The sequence below is a fragment of the Salvelinus alpinus genome, chromosome 25 (assembly GCF_045679555.1).
Source record: "Salvelinus alpinus chromosome 25, SLU_Salpinus.1, whole genome shotgun sequence".
In the NCBI taxonomy this organism is placed as follows: Eukaryota; Metazoa; Chordata; class Actinopteri; order Salmoniformes; family Salmonidae; genus Salvelinus; species Salvelinus alpinus.
This window is the reverse complement of record NC_092110.1, coordinates 20,677,767-20,693,629: the sequence shown is the minus strand read 5'-3', so window position 1 is coordinate 20,693,629 and position 15,863 is coordinate 20,677,767. Positions and strand designations below refer to the sequence as shown.

The following is a 15,863-nucleotide window of genomic DNA, read 5'->3' as shown; positions in this document are numbered from 1 at the left end:
GGGTCAAACGTTTCGGGTAGCAATAAATTGGGTGAATTTTGGCCCATTCCTCCTGTAGGCCTCCTTGCTCGCACACACTTTTTCAGTTCTGCCCACACATTTTCTAAAGGATTGAGGTCAGGGCTTTGTGATGGCCACACCAATACCTTGACTTTGTTGTCCTTGAGCCATTTTGCCACAACTTTGGAAGTATGCTTGGGGTCATTGTCCATTTGGAAGACGCAATCGCGACCAAGCTTTAACATCCTGACTGATGTCTTGAGATGTTGTTTCAATATATCCCCATAATTTTGCCCCCTCATGATGCCATCTATTTTGTGAAGTGCACCAGTCCCTGCTGCAGCAAAGCACCCCCACAACATTATGCTGCCACCCCCGTGCTTCACGGTTAGGATGGTGTTCTTCGGCTTGCAAGCAACCCCCTTTTTCCTCCAAACATAACGATGGTCATTATGGCTAAACAGTTCTATTTTGTTTCATCAGACCAGAGGACATTTCTTCAAAAAGTACGATCTTTGTCCCCATGTGCAGTTGTAAACCGTAGTCTGGCCTTTTTATGGCGGTTTTGGAGCCGTGGCTTCTTCCTTGCTGAGCGGCCTTTCAGGTTATGTTGATATAGGACTCGTTTTACTGTGGATATAGATACTTTTGTACCTGTTTCCTCCAGCATCTTCACAAGGTCCTTTGCTGTTGTTCTGGGATTGATTTGCACTTTTCGCACCAAAGTACGTTCATCTCTAGGAGACAGAACGCGTCTCCTTCCTGAGCGGTATGACGGCAGTGTGGTCCCATGGTGTTTATACTTGTGTGCTATTGTTTGTACAGATGAACGTGGTACCTTCAGGCATTTGGAAATTGCTCCCAAGGATGAACCAGACTTGTGGAGGTCTACCATTTTTTTCTGAGGTCTTGGCTGATTTCTTTTGATTTTCCCATAATGTCAAGCAAAGAGGCACTGAGTTTGACGGTTGGCCTTGAAATACATCCACAGGTACACCTCCAATTGACTCAAATGATGTCAATTAGCCTATCAGAAGCATCTAAAGCCATGACATAATTTTCTGGAATTTTCCAAGCTGTTTAAAGGCACAGTCAACTTAGTGTATGTAAACTTCTGACCCACTGGAATTGTGACACAGTGAATTATAAGTGAAATAATCTGTGTGTAAACAATTGTTGGAAAAATGACTTGTGTCATGCACAAAGTAGATGTCCTAACCGACTTGCCAAAACTATAGTTTGTTAACAAGAAATATGTGGAGTGGTTGAAAAACGAGTTTTAATGACTCCAACCTAAGTGTATGTAAACTTCCGACTTCAGCTGTATTATTATTTGTTGCACTGACTCTCTTGCACAGGCTCCATGTACAGTCACTGGACTCTAACCACATACTCACACATACTACACTGACACACACACACACGCATATTGACACCACACACATTCATTCACATTCCTTCACACTCTTCACCCACGCTGCTGCTTCTCTCTGTTTATCTATGCATAGACCCTTTACTCCTACCTACATGCACATTGACTCAGTGCCGGTAACCCTTCTACAGTATATATCCTCGTTATTGTTGCTGTTATTTTTATTGTCTTACTATTTTTCCTTTAGTTTATTAAGGCCATTTTTATTACTTACTTTTTATAACTGACTCCAGGTCATCTATAAGTCTCTGCTAGGTAAAGCACCGCCTTATCTCAGCTCACTGGTCTCCATAGCAACACCCGCCCGTAGCATGCGCTCCAGCAGGTATATTTCACTGGTCATCCCCAATGCCAACACCTCTTTTGGCCGCTTTTCCTTCCGGTTCTTTGCTGCCAATGACTGGAACGAATTGCAAAAGTCAGTGAAGCTGGAGACTTATATCTCCCTCACTAACTATAAGCATCAGCTGTCAGAGTAGCTTACCGATCACAGCCCATCTGTAAATAGCCCACCCAACTACCTCATCCCATATTGTTATTTTTTTTGCTATTTGCACACCAGTATCTCTACTTGCACATCATCATCTGCACATCTATCACTCCAGTGTTAATGCTAAATTGTAATTATTTTGCCACTATGGCCTATTTATTGCCTTACCTCCCTAATCTTACTACATTTGCACACACTGTGTATAGATTGTTCTATTGTGTTATTGACTGTACGTTTGTCTATCTCATGTGTAACTCTGTGTTGTTGTTTTTGTCACACTGCTTTTCTTTATCTTGGCCAGGTCGCAGTTGTAAATGAGAACTTGTTCTCAACTGGCCTACCTGGTTAAATAAAGGTGAAATAAATAAAATAAAAAATAAACTATGCATTGTTGGTTTAGAGCTCGTAAAGTAACCATTTCATGGTAAGGATTACACCTGTGTCATGTCTGCTCCTGCTCCTGCTCCTCCCCTCCGGTGTACGACGTCGCCAGAGTACTAACCACCGGTCCTGGGATTCATCATTACACACACCTGGCACTCCTCATTACGCGCACCTGTTAATCATTATGATTCACACCTGGACTCCATTACCTTCATAATTTCCTCCCCTTTATATGTCACTCTCCCATGTTCACTCACCAGTCGGTATTGTTCTTGTGTATCGGTGGTCTGCCTTAAGTTAGTGTCGTGTTCTTGGTTTTATTCAAATGTTTTACCTGCTTCCGCCCCATCATTACAACCTGTTGCATTTGGCGCAAATTGTATTTTATTTGATCTAAAAGGGTTATTTGGCTGCTCCCCATAGGAGAACCCTTTGAACAACCTTTTTTGGTTCCAGATAGAACCCTTTCCAGAGAGTTCTACATGGAACCCAAAATGGTTCTCCTATGGGGACACCCGAAGAACCCTTTTTCTAAGAGTGTAGCTTGTGTTGGGAAAACAAATTGTTCCTCCAGCTAAACGGAGAAAAATAAGGTCAGTGAGTAACCATCTATAAATGTCTAAATACTCCATCAGGAAGGAGGTACAGTGCAATGATGGACTTACACAGGCTGGAGAGACTGTCTGGTGGTCTCAGGTCTGGGGGTCTGTGCCCTAGGGCTGGGATTGTCTATGGCCTGCCTCTCCGTGGGTTTCCTCCTGGGCTGCTCCCTCTGGAAGGGGTTGGTGCCTGGCTGGATGCGCCTCAGGGACCCTCCGGTGTGGATGTACACCTGCTCTGGGGCAGCCTCCTCGCAGCGGGCCCCCTGGAACCCAGAGCGGCACACACAGGTGTGGGGCCTGCTGCAGGAGCCGCGATTCTGGCAGGGGGGCTGGCAGTCGGCTGCAGGGGGCAGAGAGAGAGAGATGGAGGCAGATCTTTAACGGTGTCATGTTAGAACATGTGGCCTTTCACATAAAAGAGCATCTCCAGACATGGCCTACATTATCTCAGCACTAGCCGGCATTACTTTAAGTGATTCAATCAAGGGTCAATTAGTTGTGTGTCCATGCCGTTGCTTTTACTCTGGTTTCCTTATAGTACAAAGCCTGGAGGGAATGTCATGTTCAATTTCACCTGAGCCCAAGACAGCCCTGTTAAGTCTAAATGTATGTGATCTCTTACATTTAACCCATTTCTCACTAAGGTAAGAGTCACTTCAGCTCCTTGGCTGTGCTTAATGCTGCTGGTGCTCCAATGATCAGCAGTTTTCCTAGAAATTCCTTTGGTCACTGATTCCAAATCTAATGTGTGCTGTTACAGTTATAAAGACAAACAGCTTAAAAAGGTAATTAAAAGAGCACATAAAAAAATTGTGAATGCGAAACTAGATTCCACAGACTGGCTTGGAGCCTAACTGGAATCTGTCTGTAAATGCCTCACACTTCATATATGGTATGGCTTGTGCAGATATTTCTATATTTAAAAAAAATAAACCAAATCTGAGGGGATGTGTTTTCCTTGTCTGGTCAAAGATTGATGTATAAACAATACTTATCAATTGTCTGCAAATACAGCAATCGTTGAGGTAATTTCATGGTTATGACAAAACAATCTGCACACGTCCAAATCTAGGCCCTCCCTGCACCTCACTCTGGCTACTTGAACACTATTCTTAGACCTGTGGCATGCGATTCAAAGCAAACAACCTTTCCATCTTGTGACACAAATGTATGTACTGGATAGCACTGTAGAATTGATGACATTGTTCTCAAACACTAAATCAGGTTGCTACCCTCTGGTGGCTAAAGCAAACTGCAGTGCTCTGTCAACAGTGGTGGAATGCTATTGACACAGATGCCGTGCCACTGACAGATCGCAGGCAGGAAAGCTTCCACTGCTTTTGGCACTGTGAGGAGAGCTGGTAGCTAAGGGCCCCACTGGCTGCATGGTCTACCTGCTGTAGGCTTCCTGTTTTAGCAATATGATGCCATTCAGACATGGGGACCAGTTTGTCTGCTGTGAGAGAATGGACCTCCTAGGTGTCCTCTATGGCATGAGGATGACCGAGTGTCTGGTGTGAGAGAATGGACCTCCTAGGTGTCCTCTATGGCATGAGGATGACCGAGTGTCTGCTGTGAGAGAATGGACCTCCTAGGTGTCCTCTATGGCATGAGGATGACCGAGTGTCTGCTGTGAGAGAATGGACCTCCTAGGTGTCCTCTATGGCATGAGGATGACCGAGTGTCTGGTGTGAGAGAATGGACCTCCTGGGTGTCCTCTATGGCATGAGGATGACCGAGTGTCTGGTGTGAGAGAATGGACCTCCTGGGTGTCCTCTATGGCATGAGGATGACCGAGTCTCTGGTGTGAGAGAATGGACCTCCTGGGTGTCCTCTATGGCATGAGGATGACCGAGTGTCTGCTGTGAGAGAATGGACCTCCTAGGTGTCCTCTATGGCATGAGGATGACCGAGTGTCTGGTGTGAGAGAATGGACCTCCTGGGTGTCCTCTATGGCATGAGGATGACCGAGTGTCTGCTGTGAGAGAATGGACCTCCTAGGTGTCCTCTATGGCATGAGGATGACCGAGTCCTTGGCTGCCACACCAAGGAACATGATTATTCTACTTTATGAACTGGGTGGTTCGAGCTCTGAATGCTGATTGGCTGACAGCCGTGGTATATCAGACCATATACCACGGGTATGACAAAACATTTAATTTTACTGTTTTAATTATTATTATTGCTCACAGCTTGGCTTCAGTCTTTTGTTCTCTCGCTCTCTCTAATTGTATCCAAACAATATACCTAAAATTGCCACCACATGATTTTGAATTCAGCACAACTTTCTTACAACATGATGTATGCTAATTGAGAGTATGCAATACAAACAGTCAATCATCGCAACATGATGACAAAAGGGAACAAATTGGGAATTAAATAATAGTCCCTGACCATATTCCTGTGGTTTATGGTGAAGTCTATTCTATTTAAACTCACACATTTGCTAGAGCATTAGTTTAAACTGCTTTGGGGAAAATCCAGCCCTTTCTGATGAAGTATACTACACATTCAGTCAGGGAAATGTAACTTGGTATGTGATCTGAGTTCTCTAGTACACTATGGGATAAAATAAGAAATGCTTTGTCTCTATTTGGCAAAGAGTTAAATATATCATCCACTAACTAGACTTGAGGCTGGCCTGTTGCCACCGTCGTGTCCATAGTCTGTTCAACCTCAAAGATTACAAGGGTTTGAGGGAGAGTTCAGTAAATGAGCGACCCACCCTTCCCATTCCACCCCTCGCAACCACCACACCCACTCTGACACCGTGCCATCTGAATTGGAACAAATATGTATACTAATTTATCAATTTGTGTAACTGGCCAAGAGAATTGCCTAATTGTACGGTTGATATACATCACAGTCTGTGTATGTGACCCTGAATACATGACCCTCTTCAGCTCTGTCGCCCAACAGCAGTCATTAAAGTGACACAATGTGGCACCAAACATGCATTCCATTAATTGACAATGGGCTTGGCTGAGCAGTGGGCACTGACCCTGGCCCTTTTGACTCTTACTAGAGTTCCACACAAGCCTGGCTGCTGCAGTGTCACTGTCTGTTTCTCTTCCCTTGGTCTGTCCTGCTGCATGGGGCTGGCATGCCTGCCTGCCTGGCTGTTGAACACTTTGTCGCGGTAATTGCTGTCGTGGAGATTTTTCTTGCACATCATTAAAACTAATTGCCTCACATTCCATCTATTTCACAAATATGTGGTTTAATTATTGCATTGGGGAATAATAATAAATACTAATTTTCTTTGAAACACTAACAGAAGTTGCGAAACATATTCCTGGCAGGGTCATTGTTGTGCTTAATTATGACTGAGACTGAATGAGCAATTTAAAGAGACAGATTCCAGAGCCAGTCATCTGAAAAGTGCATAAACGTGGACATTACTGGACCTGGTCATTCAACGGAAGCATATACTCCAAGTCTCCATGCAAGCAGATACTGTCCATTAATCACAGCTCTACTTTGTGAGCTCAGTTCAAACATGTAACTGTATGAATGTGAAATTCAGTTCAAGTTCCTTAAAACCAATCTCCAGTCCAAGTTCTGTCCTTAAAACCAATCTCCAGTCCAAGTTCTGTCCTTAAAACCAATCTCCAGTCCAAGTTCTGTCCTTAAAACCAATCTCCAGTCCAAGTTCTGTCCTTAAAACCAATCTCCAGTCCAAGTTATTTGAGGGCAGTTTTAAGGAAGGGAGAGGGAGGGATGTCAGGGGGATAACAGTCCTGAACAAATCCATGACAGCTGAGGTCTACTGCTGAATCCCTACTTTCCAAACAACATTCACTCTGTGGCCAAAATAATCCTGTAAAACACACCATAAAAACCATTCTAAAAAAGCAGGCATATACAGTATTTGAAGATATTGTATTGTATGAGTTCTTGATTGATTTAGTGGTAAATTGTGTATATTAAAATAAGATAGGACCTTTATAGCATTCAAATAGCATTCATAGTTCCCACAGCACAGCAGGCCTGAATTACCTATGAAGGCCCTGTGTGGGACGGAGAGAAGCTTGAGGTAGGCAGCAGCCCCTATCCACTAGTGATGGGAGAAGAAATGGATACAGTTACAGATCGGGATATAATTTGACAATATATCACAATATAATTTTTGTCAGTATTGTAATATAATTTTTGCGCTAGACAGCTGTACCTTCGCCAAAACTCCAGTATTCTTCCTTTTATAGGTTGTTCTCCATCTTCTTTTTAAATTGTGAGACAACATGTTTTAGCACTATTATTCCCATGACTGATCAAATCTCATTTTCTTATGGCTCTCTCTTGTCCCTCGGCAACAATATGTTTGGAAGATCGAATTGCAGTAAAATCACCGTATTCTTATCAGCAGACTCAACAGCCTTGGTTTCTCTAATGACTGCCTTGCCTGGTTCACCAACTACTTCTCAGAGTTCAGTGTGTCAAATCGGAGGGCCTGTTGTCCGGAACTCTGGCAGTCTCTATGGGGGTGCCACAGAGTTCAATTCTAGGGCAGACTCTTTTCTCTATATATTTCAATGATGTCGCTCTTGCTGCGGGTGATTCTTTGATCCACCTCTACGTAGACAACACCATTCTGTATACATCTGGCCCTTCTTCCTTCTTTGGACACTGTGTTAAAAAACCTCCAAACGAGCTTCAATGCCATACAACACTCCTTCTGTGGCCTCCAACTGCTCTTAAATGCTAGCAAAACGAAATGCATGCTCTTCAACCGATCGCTGCCTGCACCCGCCCACCCGACTAGCATCACTACTCTGGATGGTTCTGACTTACAATATGTGGACAACTATAAATACCTAGGTGTCTGGCTAGACTGTAAACTCTCCTTCCAGACTCACATTAAGCATCTACAATCCAAAGTTAAATCTAGAATTGGCTTCCTATTTCGCAACAAAGCCTCCTTCACTCATGCTGCCAAACATACCCTCGTAAAACTGACTACCCTACCGATCCTCGACATCGGCGATGTCATTTACAAAATAACCTCCAAAACTCTACTCAGCAAATTGGATGCAGTCTATCACAGTGCCATCAGTTTTGTCACCAAAGCCCCATATACTACTCACCACTGCGAACTGTATGCTCTCGTTGGCTGGTCCTCGCTACATATTCATCACCAAACCCACTGGCTCCAGGTCATCTATAAGTCCTTGCTAGGTAAAGCCCCGCCTTATCTCAGCTCACTGGTCACCATAGCAGCACCCACCCGTAGCACGCACTCCAGCAGGTATATTTCACTGGTCATGCCCAAAGCCAACACCTAGTTTGGCCACCTTTCCTTCCAGTTCTCTGCTGCCAATGACGGGACCGAATTGCAAAAATCACTGAAGTTGGAGACTTATATCTCCTTCACTAACTTTAAGCGTCAGCTGTCAGAGCAGCTTACCGATCGCTGCAGCTGTACACAGCCCATCTGTAAATAGCCCATCCAACTACCTACCTCATCCCCATATTTGTTTTTGTTTTTGTGCTCTTTTGCACACCAGTATTTATACTTGCACATCCTCATCTGAACATATATCACTCCAGTGTAAATTGCTAAATTGTAATTACTTCGCCACTATTGACCTATTTATTGCCTTACCTCCTTACTTTATTTGCACACACTGTATACAGGTTATTAAATTGTGTTATTGACTGTAAGTTTGTTTATCCCATGTGTAACTCTGTGTTGCTGTTTTTGTCGCACTGCTTTGCTTTATCTTGGCCAGGTCGCAGTTGTAAATGAGAACTTGTTCTCAACTGGCCTACCTGGTTAATTAAATAAAGGTGAAATTAAAAATTAAAAAGCGCAGTATCGAATTGCAATACATATAGAATTGTGAGAATCGCAATACATATTGTATCAACACCTAAGCATCATTATAATATCGTATCGTGAGGTCCCTAGCAATTCCCAGTCCTTCTATTCACTGCATGGGGTCGGGCTCTCGTTTCCAACAGAGTGCATGTCTTCAGGCCATTACTATTTGCTGCAGATTTGCCCCCTCTCTCCACCTCACAAACTTTTACAATCCTCTCTCTCAGCCCAGGAAATTTGAAACTCAAACACATAAAAATGTCTCAAATGTATCTCACAGGTCAACAATACTACCTCCGCTAACTTGATATTGGTGCTTTTTGAAAATTATATAAATAATGACAGCGGAATCGTGATAATCTTGGGGAACCCCTCAATCTACGGTTGGAGGAAATTATGTGCCATTCAGAACATTAGGGCCAAGGAGCCATTCAACAAATTAGGATTCAGGCTCACTTTGTAGAGAATACAAATAACTAAAGAGCTCACCACCAAAGGCCCTTTCAAAATATATGGAAAAATATCTGTTCAAAGTTAAGAATGGAAACATGCTAAACTCTGGAAGACTGAGCCATGTGCGTGATATCAGAGAGAAGTCATAACACTAACACGTGGCCCTCACTTTAACACTCTCTCTCACCTTCTACATTACAACAAAAACCTGCTCCCAGGAGGTTTTATTAAAGCACATTTTCATCATTATTTACGTTGGACTGACTAAGGAAAGGACTCTTGTATTTTGCTACTGAATGGATGTCTTTTAAAATAATTAAACGGTAGGCCAGGCTCTGGGAGGTGAAATCGTTTCTATTGAAGGGTAAGAACCAGAGATCGGACAGAAGCCATTTATAGGTTAAGTGTTATGGATTCTGGGATCGGCTAGATATATTGCCACTTGTAGTATATGTGGAAAGTATATATGTACTACAAGTGGAAAGAAGCATGTCTAAAATGTTTCCTAACAAATAAGTAACACTGCAGAATTGTCTCAGCAGAATTGTGATACACTGGTATTTTAGCACCCCTGATATTGATCAGATTATGTATGTTATTCAATAGCACAGGTTATATTGTTTTCAAAAGTGAGCATTTGCACATTTCAGTACCATCATTTAACATCCCTAAGAAGCATTTCAGAGTTTGTCACTGTCCATTGCCCAATATATCATCCAAAAACAGAAGTTATGAATCATCCCTCTCACCCACCACTATCTAGCAGCCTAATCATTACCAGCCGAAGTGAGGGAGCTCAGCTCAGGACTGACTGATGACTGGTCCTTTGTGGTAGTTCTGTGGTACTTTGTGCTCTTTTCCCTTTCTGGTAAATCCTTAAGGGGTAATCTTTCAGAAAATGGAGGTGCCCTTTTCATATCTTTTCACTTTTTCTGTCACATTGCAGTTTTTCAACCTAATACAGTAGTTAGGGCATTCACTCTCTCTCCAACCACATCAAGTTGTCTGGGGGGTTTAGTTAACCTGAGGTTGACCCATGACATTGTGTACATTACCTTTAGCCACACTATGTCTCTTCGCCGCACCCCACAGGCTCCCTCCTTCAGCCTATAACGAGCAATGTACTGGGGGATATCTAGGGGTGTGTGCCCACTACAGTACGTGTAATTTAAGAATGTGAGACGTGGTCACCAAAACCTACAAACTCCATTCTCCTGGGGATAACATCACAACGGTTTCCATACGGCCATGGAGCCGGAGGGAGCATGATATATGATAGGCTATGTGTTGTTCTGACTAAACTGTGGCATGCAGGAGAGTGTAAGGCTATCACAAATTATTGTGAAATAGATCAAAGTTACTTATGTGAAATTCGTGACAGACACATGAAAAAAGTCATCACAAAATGTTGTATACTGTGCATTTAAATCACAGATAAAGACATTAGGTTACTTAAGACAGAAACAATAGGAAGAAGGTTTGTCGGGGAGGATGGGTAGGCGTATAACGCGAAGGTCTAGCAACCCAAATGTTGTGTGTTCAAATTATATGATAGACAACTTTGAAACTACTTACTACTTATTAACTACTTAGCATGGTAGCTAACCCTAACCTTAAAACCCTTTAACTACTTAGCTAGCATGTTACCTAACTCTAACCCTTACCGTAACCCCTACCCCTAACCTTAACCCCTAGCCTAGCTAACATTAGTCACCTAGCTAACTTTAGCCACAACAAATTGGAATTTGTGCTGAAGAAATTGTGTACTGGACACAAATGCGTTATGAAACAGAAAACCACGTGGTGTCACGAATTTCAAATAAGTAATTTGTGTTTATTTCACAATAAACTGTGATAGTGTGTTGGGGGGACGCAGAGGTGGGGATGGTTTTTTGTTTGGTGTTATGTATGTAAATGAATATGTGTTCTCAGTCAACTTACTTGGTAAAATAAGGGTTAAATAAATCAATAAAAAAGCAGTCTTGCAGTTCTCTAGTCTCTCCAGTTAAGAGATTTCTGACAGATCCACTCTCTGCATCATGACACCAGTTACATCACACACAAAGAAACAGAAACAGCTAAATGTAATTGAAGAATGTATTACACTGGTCAGACTTCCTATGGCTGGAGCAGTGTAGCAGCGCTCTCCTCCCCTCTCTAGTGGCCCTACATCAACAGAGGCTCGCCAACCAAAACCAATGTGTAAACAGAAAAACAACCCTTTCACCTCCTCATCCACAGAAAAACAACTATGTGGAGAGACAGTGCAGTAACTCATTCTAGCTATGTTGTGGTTCATGGTAACTCATTCTAGCTATTTTGTGGTTCATGGTAACTCATTCTAGCTATGTTGTGGTCCATTGTAACTCATTCTAGCTATGTTGTGGTCCATGGTAGCAATTAGAAAAACATATGGCCAGAGGAGGCCCAAAAAGAACCTGATTGCCACCTGATTGCCACACAGACAACAGCTGGTGAGGAGAAGGCAGGACTCCTGGTTTGGGAAGAGTAATGTAAAGTGTCCAGTGTGTGGGTAATGATAGGGCTGTGTGAGCATGGTGTGTGTATTGATTACAGGATGATTACAGTATTGATTAATGGCCCATAAAGCCATCCAGACTGCCAGGGAGAGTTATGCCCCTGAACTGTGAACTGTGCAACCCTCTGCTAATCCGCAGTGTGCCTGTAAAGCAGAGTTGGCCTACACGGCTGTCTGTGTAGCAATTATTTCACCCCTGACTGAACAACATCACCAGAGAGGCCAGTGGCTTAAAGACAAGCCACATTTCTAGGCAGATTTGATCAACATCCACTATATACATAAACTGAGTATGCTCTCTCCTTTCGAAGAGATTTCAGGCTAAACTCTATGTGTGTGTGATGCTAGATGACAATACATATAAACCACATTTTCCACAGTATATTGGCCTGATATCTCTTCCATACAGCTAATGCATTCAGCAGTGTATGCTCTTCAAACAATTGAATGGAACATAAAAAAAAATCCCCCCAACAAAAACTCATACAGGTGACTTGGCTGACAAGCCAATGGTTTTGATAAGGATGAGCAACTGGCCCACAGACATGGAGGCAAAGGAACACTGTCAGATTCAATGATAGGCTTGAATATGCAGTGGTTGAATGCAAAGACAGACTTCACGCTAAAACATATTTTGAACTGTTGCAATGCATGCCTTGCATCTGGAGCACAATCATCTATTTAGTACGAAAAAAGCACCACTAATACAAGCCAAAACATTTTTTAATCTATAATACCCAACATGATTGTGAAGCTCTTTATGTGAAGGTACTCTTTACAAAACGCTCACACATGTATGTCCTTGATACTTTACTTTACCAGCTTGTGGACACATGTTGATGTGAGAGGAACATATATTAAAAGTGGACTCTGTTTCACACCAAGGCTTTATGACAGGTCCCCAATGACAGCTTCATGACAGGTCCCCAATGACAGCTTCATGACAGGTCCCCAATGAGAGATCCAGGCAGGTATGTGGATTCAGTAGGATGGTTGTAAACCACTGGGGCTCAGTGTTGTAAGAGAAGACACTGTGGGAGAGCACGTACAACATGTACACTACAGCCAGCCGTCTATTTTACAACATGGACCGAAAGAACTCAATCAGTAAAACAAATTACTCTTACAAGAACTGACAGGTAAATTAACCCAATTTCACATATATTATATTCATCTGTGAAATGTGACTATTTTCTCCAATTGAACAGTTTTCAACCCCACGACTCATACATACAGCATATGTACAGTACATAGGCATATGTTATGTTATGAGGTAACGACAAAGTATGTCATTCTGAGCATGGGCAGCACAGCACAGCCTGACGCAAAATATACATAATTCCCAACGGTGTCTCCAAATCTAAGTGCACTGGAAGGCTTTAATCTAGCCCTAACAGCAGTGAGGATATGATGGAATTAAAGAAACATTCCACATGTGAGAATTTTATGTTTGGAAAGAGGGAGAGAAATAGCAAGGAATGGGTGAATGAAAGAGACCGAGGCAGACTTTCTGCATGAAGAGTTATTTTAGGGTTGGATGGGGCCTTGAGCAGCACAGCAGGCCAAAGAAAGCTGGAAGGAAAATCAAAAAGAACCTCCTTTCTACTGCATTTCACTCTGTCAATCACCGGCTACTTAAGAGGCTGAGAACAACGTTATTTATTTTCTTGAATGATGCACCTTTCATCTGCCCTCTCAAAGACAGCTAAGGATTTAAATCAAGAGGCAATGCTATGCCTTTCATGGTGGGGCCATTCTTTCATGGCTGATTATACTTGTTGAATGATGAAATAATTAAATACATACCATGCACTATTTTGTCTTTACTATAGTAGGTACAGTAAGTATGACTGCAGAAATAGCTTACTGGATCGATAAGTCTTTGTGCCATGACACTGGGTAAACTCAGTGTGCTGGGGTGAGATGGTCAGGAGGACACAGTGTGCACGGTGGGGACTCTCTCTCCTGTGAGAGGCATTCTGCATTCTGTCCTAAATTGTGGGGAGGAGAATCCATTTCAAACCCAATGACACTGATGCATAGTGACCCGGGCGTTGTGGATGCTAAGGGCTAGCCCTGTCTCTATGGCCGGTGGAAGTCCATGTTTTCATCACCACGTGCCAGACTCAGTATGTAAACACCTGTTGGTCAGGATTTAAATTGCAACTTTGATAGGAATAAAGGAATAGGAATAAACCTCCTAACCAACCAGAAATAAACACTACTAATAGATGAGAGCTGAATGCTCAGTTGGCTCAACTTTGTGTAATACTGTAGCCCAGATAATGTTCACTGTGAGATAATCTTACTTTCAATACCACAGGTCCATAGATTAGAGTGAGATATCTAAGTGAAGCATGAGTAGAACAGGAAAGCGACTATTTCTATCTACTGAATTATAAATACTGGATTCCAAATCTGGTACGGTAGTGACAATAAATCAGAAAGATAAATGTCCTTCCATCTAACAAGGTGACCTTTTCTTTCCACCTCATTTGATTTAATTTGGAGGGTTTGCTATTTTGGAAACAGGTTACTGTGGCTGTTTACGATACAAAGCAAAGGAATTCCACTAATCCGATGTTCAGCCTCTCTTTTTCTGGCAATAATTGTTTATCAAGATGGACTGCATTCCCACTGCTTACCATTCCTGGTTCATTTCATGAATTACTGGTTTGCTGGTGAAGTATTCATTCATGCTTTGATTTAAAACTGTGAATTGTGATTGTAAATTAATATTGGCCACTGACTAAGTTCATTTCTAAACCCGGTTCTGGCAAAAGGAGGAACCTGCACTTTTTTTTTATCATGGAAAAAATGTGTGGAGCAGTATTAGGGCTTTACAGTACAACTTGCTCTCTGGGACTGAGGCTTCTTTTTGTAAAGAGAACAGAGGATGACCCCCAAACCAGATGCACCATTTCGGTCCTGTGGGGTGTAGCTAGGCTAAATGCTGATTGTAAAAAAAAATATGAATATAAATGGGCCATTTTTCTATAGCCATTGGCCACAGTTACATCACGCTTCACTTTATGGCTTCTGTCAATCCAAGCAGAAATACCCAAAGAGCTATATGTCTTATGAAAGCTATCAACTGGATCAGACCACGGTCAGATCTGACCATGCTGACAAAAGCGTCAAACATGAACTTCAAAGCCTGATTAGAATGTATACTGAACAAAAATATAAATACAACATGGAACAACTTCAAAGATTTTACTGAGTTACATTTCATATAAGGAAATCAGTCAATTGAAATAAATTCATTAGGCCCTTATCTATGGATTTCACATGACTGGGCAGGGGTGCAGCCATGATAATTGGCAGCCAGGCCTAGCTAATCCCCCCCCCCTCCCCAGACGATCCCACATGTGAAGAAGCTGGAGGACCTGGGCTCAGGACACGTGGTCTGCGGTTGTAAGGCCTGTTGGACATACTGCCAAATTATTTTCCCCCTTCATCAATCTACACACAATACACCATGATGACAAAGCAAAAATAAGTTATTTGACATTCTTGCAAATGTATAAAAAACTATTCACGGGAAATATCACATTTACATAAGTATTCAGACCCTTTATTTAGTACCTTGTTGAAGCACCTTTGGCAGCGATTACAGCATCGAGTCTTCTTGGGTATGACGCTACAAGCTTGGCACACCTGTATTTGGCACATCTCCCATTCTTCTCAGCAGATCCTCTCAAGCTCTGTCAGGTTTGATGGGGAGCATCGCTGCACAGCTATTTAAATGTCTCTCCAGAGATGATCGGGTTCAAGTCCGGGCTCTGATTGGCCACTTAAGGACATTCAGAGACTTGTCCCGAAGCCACTCCTGAGTTGTCTTGGCTGTTTGCTTAGGATCGTTGTCCTTTTGGAAGTTAAACCTTTGCCCCAGTCTGAGGCCCTGAGCGCTCTGGAGCAGGTTTTCATCAAGGGTCTCTCTGTACTTTGCGCCGTTCATCTTTACCATGGTCCTGACTAGTCTCCCAGTCCCTGCCACTGAAAAACATCCCCACAGCATGATACTGCCCCCACCATGCTTCACCGTAGGGATGGTGCCAGGTTTCCTCCAGATGTGACGCTTGGCATTCAGGCTAAAGAGTTCAATCTTGGTTTCATCAGACAAGAGAATCTTGTTTTTCATG

General features: G+C 42.7%; 1 protein-coding gene across 1 annotated transcript in view; it reads right to left on the bottom strand.

The window, feature by feature from the left end:
* LOC139553604 (latent-transforming growth factor beta-binding protein 2-like) overlaps positions 1-15,863 on the bottom strand; it is a 154,712-nt gene that overhangs the window by 120,407 nt on the left and 18,442 nt on the right. Inside the window, exon 3 of the mRNA XM_071366120.1 lies at positions 2,972-3,248. Within this exon, the coding sequence (XP_071222221.1) occupies positions 2,972-3,248 (277 nt within the window). The remainder of the gene's footprint in view (positions 1-2,971; positions 3,249-15,863) is intronic.